Raw genomic sequence first — 24,120 nt, forward strand, 5'->3', positions numbered from 1 at the left:
TAAAAACTGGAGTACAATCTATTTAGTAAAGATAAGTATTCTTTTATGGAACTGTTTTTTTATTTGGATTTATAGAACTTGTACATATTAGGTCATGAATGTAAAATGTATTGTAGCTTCAGTTGCAGTCAAAAGTTAGAAAGACAATGATTCAAAGAATAAACTTAACTCTTTCAGAGTCGGCCATGAACATTTACTTCCAGAAGATAACGTATAGATGCTTTATTAATAAGAAAAAAGTCACTGATTCTAAGAAATGACATCAATTGTTCTCATTCACCTTACTGTGAACTGAATCTCATTCAGTTCATTCGCCTTCCTAGGAACAAGTGAGATCTCTCTGAAGAATGGTGATGCTATTGGTGGCTTATAGAACCCCCTTCATTATGCGTTAGTTGCAGCTTCTCCTTACTGATAATGAGAAATTAACACAAATAGTGGCATTCCTTTTCAATAAGCAGTCCTTTGGGTTCACCGCCTGCAGCTTGTTATTGAGGGATGGCACCTTCCTAAGTGATATCTACTCCAGGCCCACTCCATCCTCACTCCTAACCCTCCATCTTCACCAAGAGCGTACATAGCAGAATAGCTGAATGTGTGCTGTGGAGACAAGAGTGCCTAGTTCAAATCATGCTCAACCATTTATTAGGTAAATTATTAAAATACCACAGGATTATTCTCAGAAATACACATGGAGCACTCACAGAGGGCTTGGCCCATAGAAAGCCCTCAAACAGTGGTAAAAATTATCATTGCAACTCTTGTAGAAGGAGTGAAATCCTCACTTGAGCAAATAAACAAGGTCAAACAGACTCCACAAGTTTTCCCCTTCTTCCAAAACTATTCAATGACTTTGGAAATGGTGATTAAAAATAGCAGGATATTAAGAATTCCTCCCACCAAAATCAAAGATGAATTGGAAATTCGGTACTGAAGCCAAGATGGTCCCCTGTACATCCTACAGGGGGTTAGGTTTCTGTCCTACCACTGGTTAGGTTTCTGTGAGCCTCTGGTCACATCAATACATAAAACTGTTACATGCGTTTCTGTTTAAAGTTACCGTAATATATATTGTTGATTCATTACCATTGAACTCAACCCAACAGCTCTCTAAGTCATGACCGAACAGAGCTTATCCAACAAGCATACTTTCTCCATAAGCACACTTCAGTCTGCTTATGCTCAGGAACACTAGACCAGGAACACCAGCACTCCGGTTGGAGGACATTTTACACAGCAAAATCACCAACAAAACACACAAAAATGTGAAAAACGTGGCACTAAACAGAACTCGAAAGGACACTTGCAGACAGACAGCAAAAACAAGAAGCAGAACGTCAACTGTTCAACCTCAGCAGGGAAATTGCTCATCGGGTGACTCAAATTTTTCACCACCCTGTGATCCATGAATGACCACAAAAGTGCCACAGTGCTGACTTTGGGATTATAAATGTTTATCAAATAGGCAAACTTTTAAATCTAGAATCCCCGAATAAGGAGGACCAACAGTAAATAATTTATGGTACATTCATTCAATGAATATGACTCAAAAGTTAATTGACCTAGAGCTACATGCATCAACATGAATACTTCTCCAACCAAATGCATAAAGATTCAAAAGGACACATGGGTTATGATACCATTTCTATAAATTCAAACAACTGGAATTTATTTTTGCCAAATGTGCATAGGAAGGACACATGCCAATTCACGGTATGTTTCCTCTGAAGAGGGAAGGAAGGAGATGAGGAGAGAGAAGCTTGGACTGTATTTCTTTAGGTCTTTGGGTATTTCATCCTACTATTCAGTAATGTTGGGACTATTTCATTAAGAACATACCATTTGGACTAGTTCTCATAGTGAAGTACACATGCTGCAAAGTACACATGCACTGCACAGCATTAAACTGCGTGGAAGTAGATTTCTGCATGAAACTGCAGCACATATTTGGAGCAGTGATGCAAACCACTTAACAGCAGGATAGACGACAACGATTACAAGGGTCTGTTTGCACAGAAGGAAAGGATGCCTGTAAGAGACAGAGATGAAAAGGAGAGAGACAAAGGGTCAGAGTTTTATTTCTGGATACACCCTGTGTATCTGCTGCTCCTTTGAAGTGCACGGAGTTTCTTCCCAGAAGGACGACATGCAGTCCAGGGTGGAACAATCCCAAAGCAAGCTTAGTCACCAGGACATCAGGAGAAAAACCTTAAGCCCTAAAAGAATGATTCCTAGCGTAGAGGAGAGGACTTGGGAAGGAAAACTCTTGAATGGAAACTATCATAAGAAGCACCGTTGCAATAGCCAAAGACTGGGGATGACCCATCAGTCTTATTTTCATTGGGATAAAGCAGTGGTTTTCTTGGGGAGTGACGGACAAGACATCATTTAACTCCCAATTTTGCTTCTGCTCAAGAAAATAATAAATGTTTGTGATGCTATTATGTTTCATTTATAATTTTCCTCTTTGTTCACTTTTGGCAGTTACCATTACGAACCTTAGGCTAAAGTCTAGCAACTCTGCCAAAAATACCAACATGGTGACTGATGCGTAATTCAAAAAAGCTGTCAAAGTGGATACTCGAAAAGGAATGAGTCACATGGCTAGGCCGGGCATGCTAATATTTTTGTACCATGTTATAATCCTTTTCATCTGGACCTTCTTAAAGTTGGCTTATTACTTCCTTTCATGCAATCCTAAGCTGACTAAGGGCTACAATAAATGGCATAAGAAGCCTGACAGATTGGGTTCATACTTTCATTACTAAAATCCAAAACTTAAGCCTATTTGATATGGAAATAGGCCACCAAGAAAAATACGCACATAGCTTCAGCCCACGAGACTTAAGAACCCTCAAGGGTCTGGGAACACAGACAGTGTTATCATACTAGTCTGACAGTTCTATCAAATATTCTTTTATCTCAGTAACTTTAAAAAGTAGAATACCACTATAAAATTTAGGGCAAAAGTGACATTTATCAGCTGAGAGAAAAAGAGCAATTTTCCTCACTGGAAAGCGAGGAAGAAAGAAAAATGTGTAAAAGCATCTTCAGAAAATTCTAGGCTCTCATTCCAGGATGGTGGTAGTATATTGATCTGGTTTGGGACTGGCCTCAGTTTCATAAGCTCTGTCTGATTCAGCAAGATCTACTGTGTAGATAATAGATAATCAAATAGATAATAAGGAACCTTCTAGAGAAAAAATACAGCAAGGGGTTACTGGGGTAATACAACGCGTAATGACTTACAACTTTGTTTCCTAGATGGAGTCAGGTGGCACTGTATTCTCGATTTGAAACAAGGACACAACTTTTATTGGACAATGCTCTTATCTCAAACAGAAGGCCATGTACACAAGTTACACAAATCCTTTTTTTTGCCACTACTGGAATCAGAATAAAGTCCGAATGACTCCATCCATCCCAGATTGAAGCTGGAGCCTTCAAAACATCAACTGCAGTTTCTTCAAGGCCCAGAAGGTCATGATCTTGAACATATTTTCTCATCTGAACTAGCTGCCTAGTGGTCACACTGTAGTACACTGCATGTTGGTCCTCTGCTCCAATTATGAAGATGCTAACACCTCCACTGGCTCTGAAATGGAACAATCCAATGCCCTGAAACAACAGGCTTTTTTTCCCTAGATAGGACAAAACATACAGGAGTCAGGATAAAACACCCAAGTAGAGGCTGCACTCCAATGGACCAGACCTTTGGAAACATTCATTTGTGAAAGAAGGTCGGTAAGTGCAATCTAAGGTGGAAAAGCCAACGTAAGCCATCATCAGTTCAATTCCAGGTGCTCTTCACATTTGTGGCTGATAACGATTTCACTAAAGTTATCTGTGAGATTCACAGGAGCCCTGTTAGAGTCCACAGCCTAGCCCCTCAAGTCAGGGCTTTAATAAAGGAAGATTAAAAGGGTACAAAGTAATCAGAGCCACCACTTTTTGGGAAGTGTGTCCCTGAGTGCCACAACTTTACCGGACTAAGCAATGTCACTTAATATTCACAACAATCCAAAGAGGTAGGTCTGGAGCTCATACAACATGCGTGTCTACCCAGGCTTAGAAAGGTCACCCAACTAATAAGCAGCAAAATCCTGATTCCAACTCAGGTCTCATCCCAAAGCCTATGCTCAGAAACAAGCGCTTTTTAAACTAAGCCTTTTTTTAACAGTTCAGTTAAATGCCCGATTCTGGGTCCTGATGGTCCAATGCCATCCCTCCCTATGATAAGCTTTATAGAGAAGGCTGCCAACTTTCTAGCAAAGCGAGTGTAATGGACATTTCCTTGGTTTCCAATACTTGCAACCGAGAGGAGGAAGACTCCTAGTCTATTGCTCTTCAGAGTAGAATCCTCTACCACCTTAAAGGTTGTCCCTGGGAATTAGGACTTTTTACCAGATTCTTCCAAGTGGTTGGCACGCTTACACACACCTGAATCTTTAAGCATTCAGGCACAGAATTCATTTTGTCTGTACTTTATGAATTACGACTTTTGGCCATATTAATTAACTTGTCAAGATTTATCAGCTTACCTGAAATGTTACAAGACTAACCTTAACATACCCTTCTATAGCCCATTATATACACAGCACATACGTATATGATAAATGCTTTTTAAAAAGGCTATTATTTTCATTTTCTTGCCTATCTCTCCCATTCGGCAGTTAATCCTCAAAGGCAGAGATGATGCTTCATGCACCTTTGTGTCCCAGCATCTTAACAGTGCCTGGCTTAGAGCACACACCCAAACAAAACATTTGTTGAACGAATGAATGGGATTGCATGGGCTCCGTTTATTAAAAATAAGCAACCCCCCAACATAAAGCCTACCAATACAAGATAATAAGGGTTGTTCCCTCACAAGGAAGTCCAAGTCTGTGGGTTATCACTGAGGGCTGATCAAAAGGCTTATTCCACAGCCTTCAAGCTGTAACAACACAGCCATTTTACTAGGGACATTTTTTAAAAAAAAAACAAAGGTTCAGAGACGGTTGTCTGAAAGAGAGCCTTCAGAAAGCCTTCAGAGGACAACTGTTATTAGAAAAAGCCAATTTGATCACAAGCTTACTTGGTTGGCCTCTACTATTTCAACAGTGGACAGTGGCTTATTCATCCAGTTCTTATTTTATCTTCAATTTTTTTTTTTTTTTTTTTGGAAGGACATATAGTTACTGTTGGTTCTGGGTATATACGAACAAAATTAAAAGAGCCTGAAAAGTTACTGAACTTATCCTCACAGGGCTTTCAATTTACTCTGAACCACTATGTTTATACGTATCATATTTGTATTGTATTTTCCTAGCTAAGAGTCAAAACAGTATGTTAGGAGCATAGCTTTAGAGTCAGCAAAGTTTGATTTTCAGCTCCAGTACCTCCTAGAAATGTGTGTCCTGAGGCAAGCTCCTTTACACTTCTGGAATCCTGAGTTTCTCCTAGATGAAACAGGGACGATCCCTACCTTTCAGGTGTCCTGAGTCACCTTTCGTGTTTACGGAAATGATTAAAGAAATGCACAATAAGTGACCTCTACTGTTACTACTGCTGTCCGTGCATCCAACCCACATTTAACTTGAGGCCTGCCTTTAAATCCTCGCAAGAAACAAATTCACTGATATGTATTAAAAGGCTTAATGTGATACTGAATGGAGTAAATCTAAGGCAAGAAGAAGGCAGTGTTCCCACCCATTTTCCGGTCACTGCTGGAGGTTTGAGAACCAAATGGTCGGGATATCCTGACATCTGCACAGAGACTTTTCTTCTGTGGCTGCTCCTTTAGTCAAGCTCAGAGGTTTTTAAACTTTAACACGCCTAAGACTTACTTTCCAGGGTTGTTCATCCAGAATTGTGCATACTGCACCTTTGTGAGCAACTTAAGGGACTTCAGGGATAATTTTATCTAAACCAACTTTTATCTTATCCTTAACCTCGGATTCAAACCTCTATATAAAATTCCCATATGCCCCTTAAAATTAAAAAAAAAAAATTAAGGAAAGAAAGAAAAAGGGGAACGATCTGAGCAACAAGCTAGTAGCAGTTATAACAAAGTGTCTTTTCAACCAATGGCTTCAAGTAGATAAAAAGGGCATTCCAAGTACTGGATGCCTTCAGAGAGCCTTTACTTAGAAGGGCACTGCTACACTAATCAAATACTCCATTCCCCAACTGGATGTCTCATGGGTCCAGAACAGCGACAAGACTGCAATTTGCTAAAAATCTTTTGAATTCAACAAGTGGCAGAGATGTGACTACACAGAGTCACTTACAAGAAACAGCTCTGCTATGACAAAGGAAACAGACTCCTGCACCCCTGGTCCCAGCCTCCTCCAGCCTTCCCCAGAGGTGAAGTCTGAAGCCTTCGGGGCTGAGGACATCCCCCTTGCTGTTCCCTTCAGTTGCTCCGGGGACCAAGGAATCCCATCCTGGCCCAGCAGGGGAGAAACAAATCAAGCCCTGGTTACTCCTGCTTGAGGGCTCTTACCTGCCTGCTCACCATCACTCAGATCTTAAATGAGAGCCATCACCTCACACTGTCCTATTTTATTCTCCTCACAGCACTTGCCAGTGTTGGAAATCCAGGTCCATTTCATGTCTGGCTCCGCCTCCCCCCCCCAACCCGACTCCCTCCCACCGCTGGAATGTAAGCTCCTCGAGGGCAGGTGACTGGTGGGCCTCATGCAGCACCACATCCTCCAGTGCCCATGACACTGCCTGGCACATAGTAACTGCTAGATAAACATTTCTGGACTGTTTGATTAAAGTATAAGCCCTTGTTAAGCAGTGACAAGTGAGTAAAACTGTACAATATAGAATAAAATGTGCAGTCTAGCAGTGACTGGGACCAAGCTGGCATCGCTCTACTTCCTATTCCAAGGAAGCTGTTTCTGAACACTCAAAATACACAAATGACACTTTCTCTCTGAACCCTCAGAGTTTGGTACATCTATCACTATACTGATGCAATACTCACAATGGACAGTCATTGTGTGAATGAATTTAGTCTAGAGGGTACATGAAGAACAAAGAACAAAAAGCCAACATTTAATGACATCTTATAACTTGAAAGTATACACAGTGCAGAAGAAACAAGTGAGTTCTCTCATAGGACAGGCCAGGATTCAAATCCTGCCTCCATACTTTGGGAGCAGCTACCTTACCCCTCTGAGCCCCACCGCCTCATTTGGAAAAGGAAGATAGTATCTTCCGCCGAGGGTGGCCAAGAGCAAAGATAATGCTTATAAAGCACAGAAAACATAAACAGCGTCTTATTTGACACTGGAATGTCCCTGGAGTTTTAGTGACCGAGGACCTAGGATGGGCTCACCAACCTCACCACCTTCTTCTGTAACTTCAAGCCACATACCTTCAGACCCTATTTGCCTCATTTATTAAGAACTCTTAGAATCACAAAAGATCATTTGCAAGCACTTTGCAAACAGCAAAGCACTAAAATGCCAAAATAAGGAATGCTGTTCACTGAAACCTGCCTCACTCCCAATAACAAAGGGACTGTCATGAAGGATGTTTTACTCTAGAGTCCCATGGTACAGTGCTACCACTCACTCACTTGATGACAGCACATCATGACGCACCAATCTGGCCTAGTGACAGTGAAAAACCACGAATTTCCTTTGGCCACTTCTACTGCCCTCCCCCTCTTCTCCTAATTCACCAGTTTTCCATAAGGAGTCAGGCAATAGCACGATTCCAACTTATCATCTCTGAATGCTTAGTGTTCTTGGGCACCTACTAAAGTCAAGTGATAGGGGGAATACCAAGGTGAGTGGCAAACTGCGACAAAGTGTCATTTCAACACAAAGGCAAGCTATGTGCAATTCACAGTCAGCCCAGAATGGCCAGTTAGATAGGTTCTTGGAGCAGCTGCTCAATTCCCGGGCCTGTTTCAGGGGGCACCATTCTCTGATCAAGTCATTAATTATCTACTAAGATCGTCCCTGGGCCAAGCACTGTGCTGGATAAGGAGAAGCTTCCAGGGCCTTTAAGGTGTGATCCTTACCTTGCAGGAGCCCACAGTGCAAACTGGCAAATAAAACAGGGACAAAACAGATGGCTGACAGTGTAAGGAGTGACTACAAAGCGATACATAAAAGCATCCCCTTATTTTACAGTCACACCTCCCACAAGGTGATATTTAATCCAGGGCCTCATGAGTAAGAGAAATAATTCATACTATAAAGAGATCAAAGAAGAGTCGTTTTCCCCACCTCCCCCAAGCTGATGCGGGTCTGCAAGGACACAAGAAAAAAGTGGGATTTCAGAAGAGCCTTGAAGGCTGGATATAAGTTCAATAAGCAGAGAAACCAAGAGAGCACATCATATGTAAGAGAATCACGTGAGAAAAGGCATAGTGGAGGGCAAGTACAAGCCTGCTCTGTGGACAGAGATAAAGCAATCTCCACGTCTGGGCATAGGAAGGAAACAGAAAAGAAGATGGGTCTGGCCAGACTGTGGACGGCTTCAATGAGAAAGCGGGTGGAGGGTAGGGGGTGTACAGAAGTTACAGAGGAGACAATGGAAGGTAAACCATTAACAACAAACACAGCCAAAGAGCCTCTCAAACTGGATCAACATCTGCAGTAATGTAACAGGACTTTGATGGGACAATGGAACCAGAAGATGAAATTTACAATCTTATACTTTTTATTTTTATTATTTTTTAAAATCAACTTTATTTTTCCATATTCTTAATCCTTTTTCATATAGTACATATATACTTTTAGACAAGGGCTTGGCAAACTTATTGTTGTTGTTGTTGTTGTTTTGTGGTACGTGGGCCTCTCACTGTTGTGGCCTCTCCCGTTGCGGAGCACACGCTCCAGACGCGCAGGCCCAGCGGCCACGGCTCACGGGCCCAGCTGCTCTGCAGCATGTGGGATCTTCCCAGACCGGGGCATGAACCCACATCCCCTGCGTCGGCAGGCGGACTCTCAACCACTGCGCCACCAGGGAAGCCCAATCTTATACTTTTTAATATTTCAAAAGAATCATCAAGGTGACAAAACCTAAAGGCTGAAACTTAGGTGTAAAAGGGAATACACAAAACCTGTGCCCAATGCCAAGTACTGAAACGCAAAAGGGCCGATGCTCATTGTCAACTGTGGAAATCTCTCCCTGCTTCATGCTTTATTCTAGGAATACAAATCAAAATATGTTCTTCTCACTATTATGAAAAACAGAGATACTCTACAAATACAAAAAAAATACCATTAGGGTTATCAATAATGATGTAACTAAAAGCAGCGGTATCCTGCTGTAATGTCAATATTTCCTAACGGTTAGGCCTCCTCGGACTGAGGAAATCTCTGGAAGGAAGTGGTGGAAACCTCACGGTTAGAATCATTTAGAATCAGACCACAAGGCACAATCCTGTGGCCTATTTTCTTCCATGTAAGTCGGGCCACTTGGAAAGTAAGTGCAGCTGGGGAGGCAAGGAGCCAAGTGAACCCATGTTTAAAGAAAAACAGGGAGACTGAGATTCCGATTCCTGAACTCAGGGCTGGTTACAGCAGTGTGTTCAGGCTGTGAGAGTCCATCAGGCTGTACACTTACGATACGGGCCCATTTCTGTTTGTATATTATTTGTCAATTAAAACAACTTTAAGGATGATTAGGAGATATCATCCCAGAGAACAACAAAAAGAGGAATTTTTTTATTTCTCCATTATCGATAGAAAAATTAAGGGAACTTCTGACAATCATTGGTGAAAGAAAATATAGATGTCTAATGTTAAAGAATTACTCCATTAAATGAAGACCACGACCTGGTAAATTCACAGGTGATCTGAAGATTTCTAATCCAAATAAATGCCTATCCCGAGACTCAAAACTTTTGCGGTGAAAGGACACTGAAGCAGCTGAACACTGGCAGGCTGAATGGTTCCACAAACCCAGGAGGCCACACAGTTCTAAATGGTCTCTCTAGGTTTGCATCTAGATGGCCTGATTAGTTGGCAACAGAATCATGATTTTGTGTTAGGCCTGGGGAATCACCACTTCCAAGTTTATAGCATCCTAGTCCCAAGACATCTGGACTGAATTGGCTTCCTAGGTTCATCAGGCAGAAATCCTTGGGGATAAAGAATCCTAATTAGTCAACATTGTCACTAAAGAGGAAAAGCTTCCTTAGAAGAACCATAAGGCTGACCATACTGGGGACTGAGAGGGCCAGAACTCAAAGGGACCTACAAAGCTATTCACATGATTCATCACCTTTCCATGCAGGTTCCCCAGCTTTCACAAATAAGACATTTAGTGGTACTGAACTCACAGAGCAATGTTGCCATGGTGCAGGTCCAATCATGTTCTATCCAACTTCTCCTACTATTAGTTATCCTAAGGCTTCCTTCTATACACACACACACACACACACACACACACACAAGATCATTGTTCGCTGAAGGCAGATGAGATTATTTTCAATCTTTCTGCCACTGTAAAAGTCATCTTCTTAACCTTCCCCACCAAAGTAAAACTCCATTATTCTTTAATATTCCCATCTAAATCCATGCCTTCTTTTGCCCTGTCCCAATTACTAGAAAGTTTCATCTGCTCATAAACCAACTACCTACATTTCCTGGAAAGATTTATATTTCTAGACGAAAATGAGACAATTGCTGCTATCCTCTCTGTTCAGAAAACCACATACGCTGTTCCTCTAACCCCAAACCACAAATGTTAAAGATTATGAATAAGGGGAATGTCTATTTGCTTATAACTATTAAAGGAATAACCAGAGTCTTGCACTGAGAACAAGCAGCTCATTCTTGACCTAGCAACCTATTTATCTTTCTATTCTCAAAGCTAATTGCTCATATAAGCATGCCAATTTGCCTTGATTATAGGATTCTTAATAAATGAATGTTGTTTACATTTCACAAGTGTATTTGAATTTCACTCGGGGAAGCCAAGCTCATGAGTCTTTGTAAGTGGTAAAACCAGAGATCAAAGCAAAAGGCCTGCACTGAACCAACAAACAGTTAGGCTTGAGAATAGAGGCCTAAGCAAAAATACAAGTGATTTATTGATTGTTCTGCCCCAGAAGTACACTTCAGGGTCACTGATCACTCTTTAGCTATAATATGTAGAACTTCCTCTGCAAATTTTCATTATGGTTATTTCTTAAATGCATAGTTAAATAAATCTAACATTCAACAGGCTTTGATCCATCTCTTCCGTATTTCTCATCTTGGTGCTTTTGGTTGGATCAAATGTCTTTAAGAGCTATTTTTTTTTTTAACCCTTCTCAACTTTGCTTAATTTCTCTAAATTTTTGCTGTGGTTTTAACTCTTTTTTTTTTTTTTTTTTTTTTTTTTGCGGTACGCGGGCCTCTCACTGTTGTGGCCTCTCCCGCTGAGGAGCAACAGGCTCCAGACGCGCAGGCTCAGCGGCCATGGCTCACAGGCCCAGCTGCTCCGCGGCATATGGGATCTTCCCGGACCGGGGCACGAACCCGTGTCCCCTGCATCGGCAGGCAGACTCTCAACCACTGCGCCACCAGGGAAGCCCTGTGGTTTTAACTCTTATGCTTGGTCTTTGGGGCAGGTAGGGAAAGGGGAAAAACTGCTCTAGCACGTGGCTTCTGAATCATGGCTGCTTGCTCACATCTCCTAAGGAGCCTTAAAATATCCTGATGCCCAGGTCACACTCCAGACAAACTTATCAGAATCCCTGGGAGTGGGACCCAAACATCTGTTTTTGAGGGTTCCAGGTGATGCTGATATGCAGCCCAGTTTGAGAAGCACCACTTTAGCCTGTCAATCCCTTCGTCACCTACCTGAATAAAGTGCTCAGCCAAACTTCCACGGGAAAAAGAAAAACAAAAGAGAAGGCAGGTTCCTGAGCAAATCCTCAACTCAAGGAAGGACCTGAGATAGGTGACTGACCAGCACCGGGCAAGGGGCCAAAGTGTGAACGACTTGACACCTTTCCCAAAGCCAACCAGTTTTTAGGATAAACCAGGCCAGGCGTACCATCTACCATATGGAAGTCAATCAAGGGAGATTACCCCTGCGATAGCAGGGTGTAAACACCTCAAAGTTTTCAGCTTCTGTGGTGATGGATGCAGCAGCTTATCAATGCAACAAAGCTTCTTCAGCAAAGAACAAAAGTGGACTAAGGTTACATGTGAAATAAGAGTCACTGAAGTCAGTTCCAGGCGGCGCAAGAATGCTGAAGATGTGACCAGGGGAACAGCTTTGCTGTGCCCTAGAAACTATAAAAAGTTTGTGATAAGGGGCCAGACCATGAGCTCTGATGCCACTGGTCATGTTTCCTTGGTCAGTTTTTTAAGAGTGTGAAAAGAAAGTGCACTGCTATCTGTTTACAACATATACCACCATACCTCCAAGTAGGGAGTTAGTGTTTCCCAATTTAGGGATTCTGAGCCATCCTGGTCCACATTTGTGGGCCTCGGTTGAATCACAGTTCATGAAACAGCTCTCTGACCTACCAGCTCTTCCCTAGACATCCCTTCCAAATTGTATACACCAGAAACTGCATAGTCCTTGGTGTTGTGCTGAAAGGATGGGGTCGGGGGAGGCGGTAAGGGGTGTTGGAGAAGAGGATGCAGTGACTGGGGAGGGAAGATCACCCTGCAGTCTGAGCAGACACCATCTTAAAGGGAAGACAAGAGATGAGTTACCTCTGCCTGCAGTGTTCAAGTAGGTGAGAACCAAGAAGGTGCATGAGCCTGTCTACAGAAACCAGGTCCCCGAAGTCTACAGATATACTTCCTGCAATGGAGGAAGGTAGGAAAGGTCCCCCACTGTAGAGTGGAAGAGCCACTCTGCAAGAGCGGGTCCACCAAGCAGCTGCACAGCTGGGAACCCACCCTCCCTTCTAAGCAATTCCAGTCTGTTCTTTTATAGGGATTCACTGCCTTGTTTCTAAGAGGAGTCCAGGTACCACTGCTCTCTTGCAATGGAGAGAGTGTCTTCTGGAATCAGTGCCTCTTTAATTAGCCACTTGTTTGTGTGTTACTTGCTCAGATACAAGGGCCAGGGAGCCCACTTCACCTTGTCCTTATTCCCCAAGCCCTAAGGATGAAAAGAAGAGCACAGTTCATGAAGACCAAGCCCTTCAGGCAACAGTTTTTGTAAAGTCGAATAAATTTCCAGAACAAGCATGAGCCTACACTACTTTTTCTCTTCTTTGAGCCCAGGAGGAGCCTCCAAGTAGACCCTTCCCCATTCTCAGGTGCTATAACTCTTTTTCCAAAACCTGCATGTGGCAGACTCACCTCAAGAAAGGCACCGTGCAAGCCATGAACTTGCTGGAGCCTGGGCTTAGAAAGACCTTCCAATTATCAGCATTTTTCATACAACTTCTGTCTAAGCAACTCTAATGGAAAGCTCAGTCTCCATTTTTTGACAATTCTGAATATTAGAACACTTTTCCTTATGCTTATGCGACTTTCAGTCACTGACCCTGGAAATTCTACTCTCTAGATCAGACAGAATATAGCTACATACTTTTCTACACAAAACATCTTCAAAATGAGAAGTCGGCTAATGGCTCACAATATATCACGTTCCAGAAGTTTTACACTTCCAAGTGCTATGATTTCAAAAATCTCATGACTATCCTAACAGTTCTATCAAACTGTATTCCCATTTACAGAGGAAGAAAACCGAGGATCACAGGAAAGAGTTGCCCAAGTTGATGCAGATTATGATTCTAGAAATTGGTCTCCTGCTCCTGGAGTCAATGCTGTTTGCTAAATGAAAGGCCACAAGTGAAAGTAATTCTTATCACTTAAGGGCATGCATACCTTCTCTCCCCCGCATCTCATCTGTTTACAGGGCTGCCTGTCTCTCAATGGAGCCAAGCATTTGCAATTCAGAGAATAGCCTTTGATCATCTTATATCCTAAATACCCAAATGTATCTTCACACTTTTTATTGGTATTATTAGGGGGGAAATGCACCCTGATAATGATGAAAGGCACCGCCCTAAGCACATATTCCCACTCTGGAGAATAAAACAACTCAGGGGTTACTGCCTAGATGAGACTGTAACAGCTCAAAGCGCAACACTCCATCCATCCCCCTTCTCCATCTCCCTTCCCTCTCAGCTGGAGAAAAGTGAGAAAACAAATCAGCATGCATCTGATGATGGCCTCACTACACACCTACCCATCCAACTGCTCAGCAGACTTCATGGCAAAGGCTCTCCTTGGAAATGGTTGAAAGGGAACAACCCCTTGCAGAGGGAAATAGATTTAAATGTTAAAACTTGACCTTCCTCGTCCTTTTCACAAGTAATTACATTTGGAGCTTGTGTACTATACGGACGGGTTGTCTCTCCCCTCTGATGTGGAAAACCTGGACTTCCCAACCAAGGTAGTTCAAGACTGCCTTGAAAGGAAAAACTGAAGAGTACACTTTTGGACCAAATCAATATTTAACTCCATGCCTGAAAATAGAACAGCACAGCGAAGATGCCAAAACGGATGTCATCTAAAGAGAAACAGTACAGTGCACTTGGGTCGCTTCGAAGAAATTTCTGCCAGCTTTATAGTTTGAAACTTGCACTTACCACATTTAGATTTTTTTTTTAACAGCTTTATTGCTAGTTCCAGACCTTTTTTTTTCTTTCAGTCTTTCTTTCCAGTTCTAAGCCTAAGGAAGCATAATATAATGGGGGCGGGTGGGGGGTAGGGGAGGAGATCTCCAAATCTGGCTAAAAACCCTAGACTGGTTATCTAATAACTGCATGGCCTGAGGCAACTTAGGGAATCTTTATTTCCTCATCTATAATGTTACTGATAGCTGGAGTTACTGTGAGGATTAAATGAGAACATGGAAGCATAGGGCATACTCATAGTAGATGCTCAGAAAATGTTCCCACTTTTTCCTAAGTACAGTGACTACATTCAACCTCAGGGCAAGAAAAAAAAACTGAAAAGGAAACTGACTCAAATTAATCAAACACAAAAGTAGTTCCTGGTGTTAAACATAAGATACTACTGGCCCTAAACCATCACTTCCTAATCTTTTTTAATCTGTTTGCAGAGCAGCCTGACATCTGCTATCACACAGATATGGCAGCCAGGATGGGGGGCTTACAATTATCTTCCTCTGAAACTCAGAAAGGATCCTTAGGACAGCTCCTTGACAATGGGATTGAGGGGCTTACATTTTAAATTGTAAACAGTGACTGCAAGCCAAAAATTAGTGAACAATATACAGAGCATCTAACGTCCAAAGAGGTATTCTTGGACAAAGACCATCAATTGTTCACCACACCCAAAATCACCTTCATAGCATCATCTTAAAGAATAAACGACATGGGGCTTTCCTGGTGGCACAGTGGTTGAGAGTCCGCCTGCCGATGCAGGGGACACGGGTTCGTGCTCCGGTCCGGGAGGATCCCACATGCCGCGGAGCGGCTGGGTCCGTGAGCCACGGCCGCTGAGCCTGCGCGTCCGGAGCCTGTGCTCCGCAACGGGAGAGGCCACAACAGTGAGAGGCCCGCGTACCGCAAAAAAAAAAAAAAAAAAAAAAGAATAAAGGACATGGAAGTATGTGTGTGTGTGTGTATTCCCAACAATTAGACAATATTTAACAAATACAATGGAGAGCCACTTAGATAATTATAAATGTGTGGGACCCAAAAAACACGGACAAATATTACTTGTAAAATACACAAAATATATACAACTTAAAGGAACAAAGATTGAAGCAGATGATTGAATTTATAATTTATGAAACACTTCCATGGAAGAGTGTAACAGAAACATCCTACACACACAAAGGCATATCACCTTATAGCTCTACCTGACAGGCAGGTCCAAGGATGCAAATAGTTAAGTGTATACAAGGAGTCAGTAATCTTTTCCCTTAAATATAAGTTTTATAGTTACTATTGTAATGATGCTGAAGACAAGTTCAGGGAGGGAGAAGACTCCTCAGGAGAATGAAACTCCTAAGATTTGGATCCAATTTTTACTAGTCATTAATTACAGGAAGTTCAGTAACTCAAATCTCTACTCAAAAATCTCATTTTCTTTCCTATTTAAAAAAACCTTTTTGGGGCTTCCCTGGTGGCTCAGTGGTTGAGAATCTGCCTGCCAATGCAGGGGACACGGGTTCGAGCCCTGGTCTGGGAAGATCCCACATGCCACGGAGCAACTGGGCCCGTGAGCCACAATTACTGAGCCTGCGCGTCTGGAGCCTGTGCTCCGCAACAAGAGAGGCCGCAATAGTGAGAGGCCCGTGCACCGCAATGAAGAGTGGCCCCCGCTTGCCACAACTAGAGAAAGCCCTCGCACAGAAATGAAGACCCAACACAGCCATAAATAAAAATAAATAAATTAAAAACAAAAAACTGACAACTGATTTGTATCCTAAATAAAGTACTCTTATAAAAAAAAACCTTTTTTTAAAGTCTATCCCCCTCTACTGATTTTTTTTTAATTTATTTTATTTATGTATTTTGGGCTGCATTGGGTCTTCATTGCTGCACACCGGCTTTATTCAGCAATCTTTTACTCTCTCATCCTTCCATTCATGCCCACTAATTTTTTAGATACATACGGTTTAACTCATGTGGACTGATGGGGGTGGTGGGGGACAGTCACTGAGTAAGTTTCATCTCCAGATTTTCCAGAAATAGATGGACTTCTGTCATTTAAATTTTTATTTACTCTTCCCCAATGCTTTATATAATCTAGAGCTTGGTGAGATGAGAGGAATTGTTTTTCATTCCTGAAATGGCCCAATTATTGATGTAAGCCATATTTACAATGAGGTGCTTGTATACTTTCTTGTACAGTATTACTATCCTGTTTTCCTCCCCAAACACTTATATGATCTTTATCATATAGGAAATAAAACTAGTATCAGTAATGCCCACAGGATTCCCATTGTCTCTGGGCAGAGAATTTCTCCATATATATATATATATATATATATATATATATATATACTTTAAACGTTACCACCTATATTCTGTCCTTCAAGCTTGATCTTCAGAATTAAATGGTTTGATCTATTTCTTAAGCAATTCATGAAGAAAAGCACAGATGAGAGCTTTTCATGTACAACTTTAGAAAAAAACTGACCACAAGAAAAGTCACCGTAACTCTGTACTTCTATCAGCCCATAAAGATGATTCCTTTTAACTCCTCTTACAGCTTACTCCAAAGAGCAGCTGGAGCTGACCAGGGAGTGTTACATGAAACACCAAGTCAATCGTCCAAGTGCATCCCTAACAAGAGGGCCCCCAAGCTGAGACTTTCCCAAAAGCTTTGTTTTAATCCAAAAAAGGTCAGCCTGGTATTTTTTGGTTTTGTTGTTTGTTTATTTGTTTTGAAAGGTTTAAAATATTCTAAGCAATTAAGAAAGGAACCACATCCAGTACTTGTGTGACACAGTAGAGTAAAAGTAGCCACACGACCAACCACTGCCCCAAAGAGCTTGTGATATACAATCATGAATTTCTACGTACTGAATTTGTGACTTCTAGACTTAATAGTAACACAAACCCACCATGTTAAGGATGGGACTTTTTTTTCTAAAGAGTAATTCATACCACGTGTCACTAATCAGCAGGGTAACTGAAAGCTCATGCAAAACATGCTATCCCAGTTGAGAATTTAATTGCATTACTGTTATTATCTGGTTTTCCTGTGTCACTGGCCCTCCCACTTCAAGTGTACACACACACAGACACACACACAGACACACACACACCAGCACAGCATGGATGGAAACACAGAAAACCCAGAGCTACGAGGTAAGAACTATGTTGTCCGGTAGGAAGAGGATTTTGAATTAAAAAGGTTTGTCCCTATAAAGACAGGTCAAGTATGCACCCAGGCTGCCTTGAGAAGTAATTAAGCCTATGCTGTTTCATTTCAGAGTGTCTCATTCTGCACAACAGTGGGAGCAGCTGCGGGAGATCACAGACCATGCAAAGCAAGACAGGCAGCCTCATCTATCTCTCGACTGCCACACCAGAGTTTCCAGGTGGTGTGAAAAAGCTTGTGGCCTCTTCTTCCACACAGCACAAAGCGAATCTGCCATCCAGAACATTACTCCCCATATCAAACCAGCCCCTTTTAAAGGCCTGAGGAAAGGCAATTTAAACGTCCCAGTGTTCAGACTCTGGTCGGTTCCCAAAGTTGTCAGGTTATATGCCCAAAACCCGCACACAGATGCAGAATTCGACTGACTTCAGCACAAGTTTCTCTTGCTGCCTAGAATGTAGAGATTACTAGCTAGGAAGAGGCTACAAGTGTACACTTACAAGTGTAAGTATTAGAAACGCTTCCAATCTTGCCTGTTTCCCTCCCAACACCCCTTGAAAGAGGCTAGGACACTAAAAATCGAAGTCTGGGGACCAACTGCAGTACAGACTCTGGCTGGGTCGACGGGGGAGGCCACCACACCCTCCTAAGCTCACAGCACTGACAGGCTCTGGCTGGGAAGGGCCCAGAAACTTAGTCCCAGCAGGAAAGGGAGAAAGAAGGGAGTCTTCAATGTCTCAGATTTGCGAAGCTGGAAAGCTAGGAGAAGCGGATTTCGGGAGTCAGACTTGGCTGGGTGTGCTGGGGGAAGAGAGGGGAGGGGTCGCCCCTGGAGTCAGGTCAGCTCGCAACATGTCCCCGCAAAACTGCACATTTTTGTGGTCTTAACATTTAAGACCAAAAGGAACGCGCCGAGACGAAGCTTCTCTCTCGCCTGATGTCCCCCTCCTCGCTTAGGGACGAGGGTGCCGCACCGCCACGCGCGGGTTTCCTTCTCTTTCCCTTTTGGGGGAGCTCCCCTCCGCCAAGCCGCGACGTCCGCCTCCAAGTTCGCCTTCCCGCACAGCGCAGCGCGGCACCCCTGACCGGCCACATGCGCCCATCTGCCCCGCACCCCTCAGGACCCGGGCTGGGCGCCCGCTGGACGTCCTCGAGGACTCGGGGTTTGCGCGAATTTTTTTTTCTTAAACAAAAAGCCTCAGCGGCTCGCCGCCCCCTCCTCCCCGGCCCGCGCCACCTTCCCTTCACGCCCACGCCACACCTCCCGGGCACAAGCGCTGCGAGGTGCCTCTCCCGCCAGACAATGGGTTCGGGGCCGACCCGCCAGGCAGCCAGCCCCGAGCCCCCGGCCCCATCCTGGGACGCAGAGAAGGCCGAGCGCGGGGGGCTCGGAGGAGGGCGAAGAGGAGGCGGGGGAGGCCACAATGGGAGAGGTGGGAGCCTCCCCCTTGGGACAGGAGGCTCGCTCCCGGCGCCGGGAAAAGGGGAGGGGGCTGGGGTCAGCTGCACCGCCTGGTCGGAGCCCCGGGGCCCTGCTCCCGGCCGCCGCCGCGCACTCACCAGCACGATGGCAAATCGCTCCTCCAGTTCACCTGGCTCGGGCATCGGCAGCTTCAAAGGCACGTTGTGCGCCCTGAAATCGGTTTGCTGTGAATCCATGCTCCCGGCGTTGCCCATGTTGGCTGCACACCGGGGCCAGGGGCTGCTCCGGGCCCCTTGCGTCCGCGTCGGAAATCAGAACAGCTCCCGGCGGCCGGCTTCCAGCGCTGGCGCGACCTCCCCGGCTCCCCGCCCTCCGCTGCGCCCCGGCGAGTGTGCAGCGCGCGCCGCTCTCTAGCAGCGCTCCGAGCCAAGCCGCCCCCCGGCCTCCCTCATGCTCCCCGCCGCCCCAGCGCCGCCCCGGCCTCCTTTCCTCGGGAGGGGTCGTCAGGGCGCCGGGCGCCTATCTGCATGTTGCTTCGCTGGCACGCCGCCCCCTGCCAGTAATAGCGGCCAGCGGGCGCGTGGTTGCTCCGACTCAGTCTTCCGCCTGGACCGTGGCCGCCGCTGACACTTCCAGCTCAACGCCGGCGAACACGACGCTCGCTCTGCCAGCACCTAGAGCAGACAAATGCAGCCTCGCGCTCCCGACACAATGCCCCCTCTCGCCCGGCCCCCGCCCCCGCCCCCGCCCCGGCTCCGCCCATTCGCCCCGTGGACTGCCGGGACCAGTAGTTTCTGCTCAAAGTGTCCACACTCAGAAACCACGCCGCTCTGGAGGGCCAGGCGGGGGTTAGGGCCGCTTGCAGCAAAAACAATCTGTACACTTGTGGAAAGAGTTTATGTCACTTTTGAACCCCCTCTCCCACTCCAACAGAAGAAATAACTACCTCGTCTACATCGATTCTGACACTTAGTAGGCACATTTGGCAAATGAATGAATGAGCCAATCAGTCAATGATTGAATGCACGCATTCCGATTTAAATTTCAGGAGCTGTTCGATAGGATCTAGTTCAACAGGAGACCTCAAGGGTATTGGCAATGTCCTATGTCATAAACTGGGATGTGGGTCCATAGGTGCTTGTTTTATTATTGTTCTTTCTTCAGTATGTATGTTACGTATTCTTTTGTGCGACTGAAATGTTTTATAAACAAATATATACTTTTATGGATATTTATAAATATCCACTATGGATATATGCAAATATATCCTGGTCGGAACCCAGGATTTGGATGAGAAGAATTCAAAACAAACACCTGTCAAACAGCTATTATGTGTGGGTTACTGTGTTCCTTCACTAAAGAAAGAAAGAAGAGAGCTCCTGCTCTGGAATACTTTCCAATCTAGTGAAGAGAAAATTTACACAAATAACCATACTTTGTGTGAGATAAAAATAAGAACAGAGTGTTTGCGAAGACTCTGAAGATGGTCTTTGGCTGTAGTTATCTTATTCCTCTACAGCACTCTTGTTCCAGGTGTTTTACAGAGAAGATTGGGCCCAACCCTGTTCTACAGGATGCTCTTCAGACTATAACTATCCATCCTGAAGCAGTGGAAATAGAAACACCCTTATAAACGACTTTAGCCAGCTGCTCACTGTAGATTTCAAGGGCATCCTCCTGGTTTACTTGTGGCTAAACTCCTGCAGTTAGTCCTTTCTTAGCTTAAAGCAGTGTTTCTTCATCCTGGTTTGTATATGAGATTCATGTGGGGAGCTTGTTGTTAAAACTGCAGGCATCATGGGCCCTGACTATTATCAGAATTTCCCTAAGCTAAGAGCTGGGGCCTGGGCAGATGTATATTTAACAAGCTCGGCAGGTACTTCTGATATGAAACTAGGGTTGTTACCCTCTTGTTAAAAAGCAGCTGCTTCCATTTAACATAACACACCAAGGCTCAAACGTGAAGGACCACGTTCCATTCAGCTTTGTAAACCCCAAGATGACTTGAGCATAGCAGATGTTCAATGACTGTTGAATTTTTACCAAAAGCCTATGGAGCAGATACACACAAATACATCTTGTGTATGTATGGTCTCTTAAGCAAATCACCTATAGGTTTTTTTTTTTAAATAAATTTATTATTATTGGCTACGTTGGGTCTTCGTTGCTGCACGCAGGCTTTCTCTAGTTACAGCGAGTAGGCTTCTCATTGCGGTGGCTTCTCTTGTTGCAGAGCATGGGCTCTAGGTGCGCGGGTTCCAGTAGTTGGAGCACGCGGGCTCCAGAGCACAGGCTCAGTAGTTGTGGCGCACAGGCTTAATTGCTCTGCAGCATGTGGGATCTTCCCGGACCAGGGCTCAAACACGTGTCTCCTGCATTGGCAGGCAGATTCTTTTTTTTTTTTTTCCCAACATCTTTATTGCAGTATAATTGCTTTATAATGGTGTGTTAGTTTCTGCTTTATAACAAAGGGAATCAGCTATACATACACATATATCCCCATATCCCCTCCCTCTTGCATCTCCCTCCCACCCTCCCTATCCCACCCCTCTAGGTGGTCACAAAGTACCGAGCTGATCTCCCTGTGTTATGTGGCTGCTTCCCACTAGCTATCTATTTTACATTTGGTAGTGTTTATATGTCAATGCCACTCTCTCACTTCATCCTAGCTTACCCTTCCCCCTCCCTGTGTCCTCAAGTCCATTCTCTATGTCTGCGTCTTTATTCCTGCCCTGCCCCTAGGTTCTTCAGAACCATTTCTTTTTTTCTGGATTCCATATATATGTGCTAGCATACGGTATTTGTTTTTCTCTTTCTGACTTACTTCACTCTGTATGACCAACTCTAAGTTCATCCACGTCACTACAAATAACTCAATTTCGTTTCTTTTATATGGCTGAGTAATATTCCATTGTATATATGTGCCATATCTTCTTTATCTATTCATCTGCTGATGGACACTTAAGTTGCTTCCATGTCCTGGCTATTGTAAATAGAGCTGCAATGAACATTGTGGTACATGACTCTTTTTGAATTATGGTTTTCTCAGGGTATATGCCCAGTAGTGGGATTGCTGGGTCATATGGTAGCTTTATTTTTGGTTTTTTAAGGAACCTCCATACTGTTCTCCATAGTGGCTGTACCAATTTACATTCCCACCAACAGTGCAAGAGGGTTCCCTTTTCTCCACACCCTCTCCAGCCATTTATTGTTTGCAGCGTTTTTGATGATGGCCATTCTGACTGGTGTGAGGTGATACCTCATTGTAGTTTTGATTTGCATTTCTCTAATGATTAGTGATGTTGAGCATCCTTTCATGTGTTTGTTGGCAATCTGTATATCTTCTTTGGAGAAATGTCTATTTAGGTCTTCTGCCCATTTTTGGATTGGGTTGTTTTTTTGATATTGAGCTGCATGAGCTGCTTGTATATTTTGGAGATTAATCCTTTGTCAGTTGCTTCATTTGTAAATATTTTCTCCCATTCTGAGGGTTGTCTTTTTGTCTTGTTTATGGTTTCCTTTGCTGTGCAAAAGCTTTTAAGTTTCATTAGGTCCCATTTGTTTATTTTTGGTTTTATTTCCATTTCTCTAGGAGGTGGGTCAAAAAGGACCTTGCTGTGATTCATATCATAGATTGTTTTGCCTATGTTTTCCTCTAAGAGTTTGATAGTGTCTGGCCTTACATTTAGGTCTTTAATCCATTTTGAGTTTATTTTTGTGTATGATGTTAGGGAGTGTTCTAATTTCATTCTTTTACATGTAGCTGTCCAGTTTTCCCAGAACCACTTATTGAAGAGGCTGTCTTTTCTCCATTGTATATTCTTGCCTCCTTTATCAAAGATAAGGTGACCATATGTGCGTGGGTTTATCTCTGGGCTTTCTATCCTGTTCCATTGATCTATATATTTATTTTTGTGCCAGTACCATACTGTCTTGATTACTGTAGCTTTGTAGTATAGTCTGAAGTCAGGGAGCATGATTCCTCCAGCTCCGTTTTTCTTTCTCAAGATTGCTTTGGCTATTCGGGGTCTTTTGTGTTTCCACACAAATTGTGAAATTTTTTGTTCTAGTTCTGTGAAAAATGCCATTGGTAGTTTGATAGGGATTGCACTGAATCTGTAGATTGCTTTGGGTAGTATAGTCATTTTCACAGTGTTGATTCTTCCAATCCAAGAACATGGTATATCTCTCCATCTGTTTTGTATCATCTTTTATTTTTTTCATCAGTATCTTATAGTTTCTGCATACAGGTCTTTTGTCTCCTTAGGTAGGTTTATTCCTAGGTATTTTATTGTTTTTGTTGCAGTGGTAAATGGGAGTGTTTCCTTAATTTCTCTTTCAGATTTTTCATCATTAGTGTATAGGAATGCAAGAGATTTCTGTGCATTAATTTTGTATCAGCAGGAGGATTCTTAACCACTGTGCCACCAGGGAAGCCCATCCTATAGGTTGTTTTGACTGATCAAAGAAAGAAAAACAGGGACACACACACATACACAGACACACACACACCCCAACTAGTGAAAATGAGCTAGAAAGAAAAGCAGTTAATTCAGACCAAGTGAGACATTTCTGACCCACAAATGTATTTATTTTCTTTGTAATCTCTAGACATAAACTTTGAGTCTGATTGACTCACAAAATCAGCCCACCCAGAGGGTTGCCCATATGGATGGAAAAGCTAGACTTCTTTTCTGCAGTTGAGAAATCCTTTTTTATTACATTTATGGCTCCATCCAGCCATATTTCTGCCAGTAACCAGGACCTTTTTCCTCCCCTTAAGTCTTATCACATCTAGTCTCTCTCATAATCTCACACTTTGAGAGGAGCCAGGACAAAGTATGCCAATCCATGAACCAAAGAACCTATCTGCCATTTCAAGGTTTAGAGTCTCTAATATTTGGTTATTATTTATAACTG

General features: G+C 43.5%; 1 protein-coding gene across 11 annotated transcripts in view; it reads right to left on the minus strand.

Moving 5' to 3' along the window:
- Window positions 1–19,903, minus strand: part of FMNL2 (formin like 2) — a 303,592-nt gene extending 283,689 nt beyond the window's left edge. For 7 of the 11 annotated variants that reach the window (XR_010944441.1, XR_010944444.1, XR_010944439.1 and 4 more), the window contains exon 1: window positions 19,338–19,903. Coding sequence is in view for 7 of the 11 variants with exons in the window: in XM_067741904.1 (XP_067598005.1) it covers window positions 19,338–19,454 (117 nt within the window). In the remaining 4 variants the exon portion in view is untranslated. The remainder of the gene's footprint in view (window positions 1–19,337) is intronic. The other 4 variants (XR_010944440.1, XM_067741911.1, XM_067741909.1 and 1 more) reach the window with 1 other exon arrangement.
- Between the last annotated feature and the right edge of the window lie 4,217 nt (window positions 19,904–24,120).

The sequence above is a fragment of the Pseudorca crassidens genome, chromosome 6, assembly GCF_039906515.1.
Source record: "Pseudorca crassidens isolate mPseCra1 chromosome 6, mPseCra1.hap1, whole genome shotgun sequence".
In the NCBI taxonomy this organism is placed as follows: Eukaryota; Metazoa; Chordata; class Mammalia; order Artiodactyla; family Delphinidae; genus Pseudorca; species Pseudorca crassidens.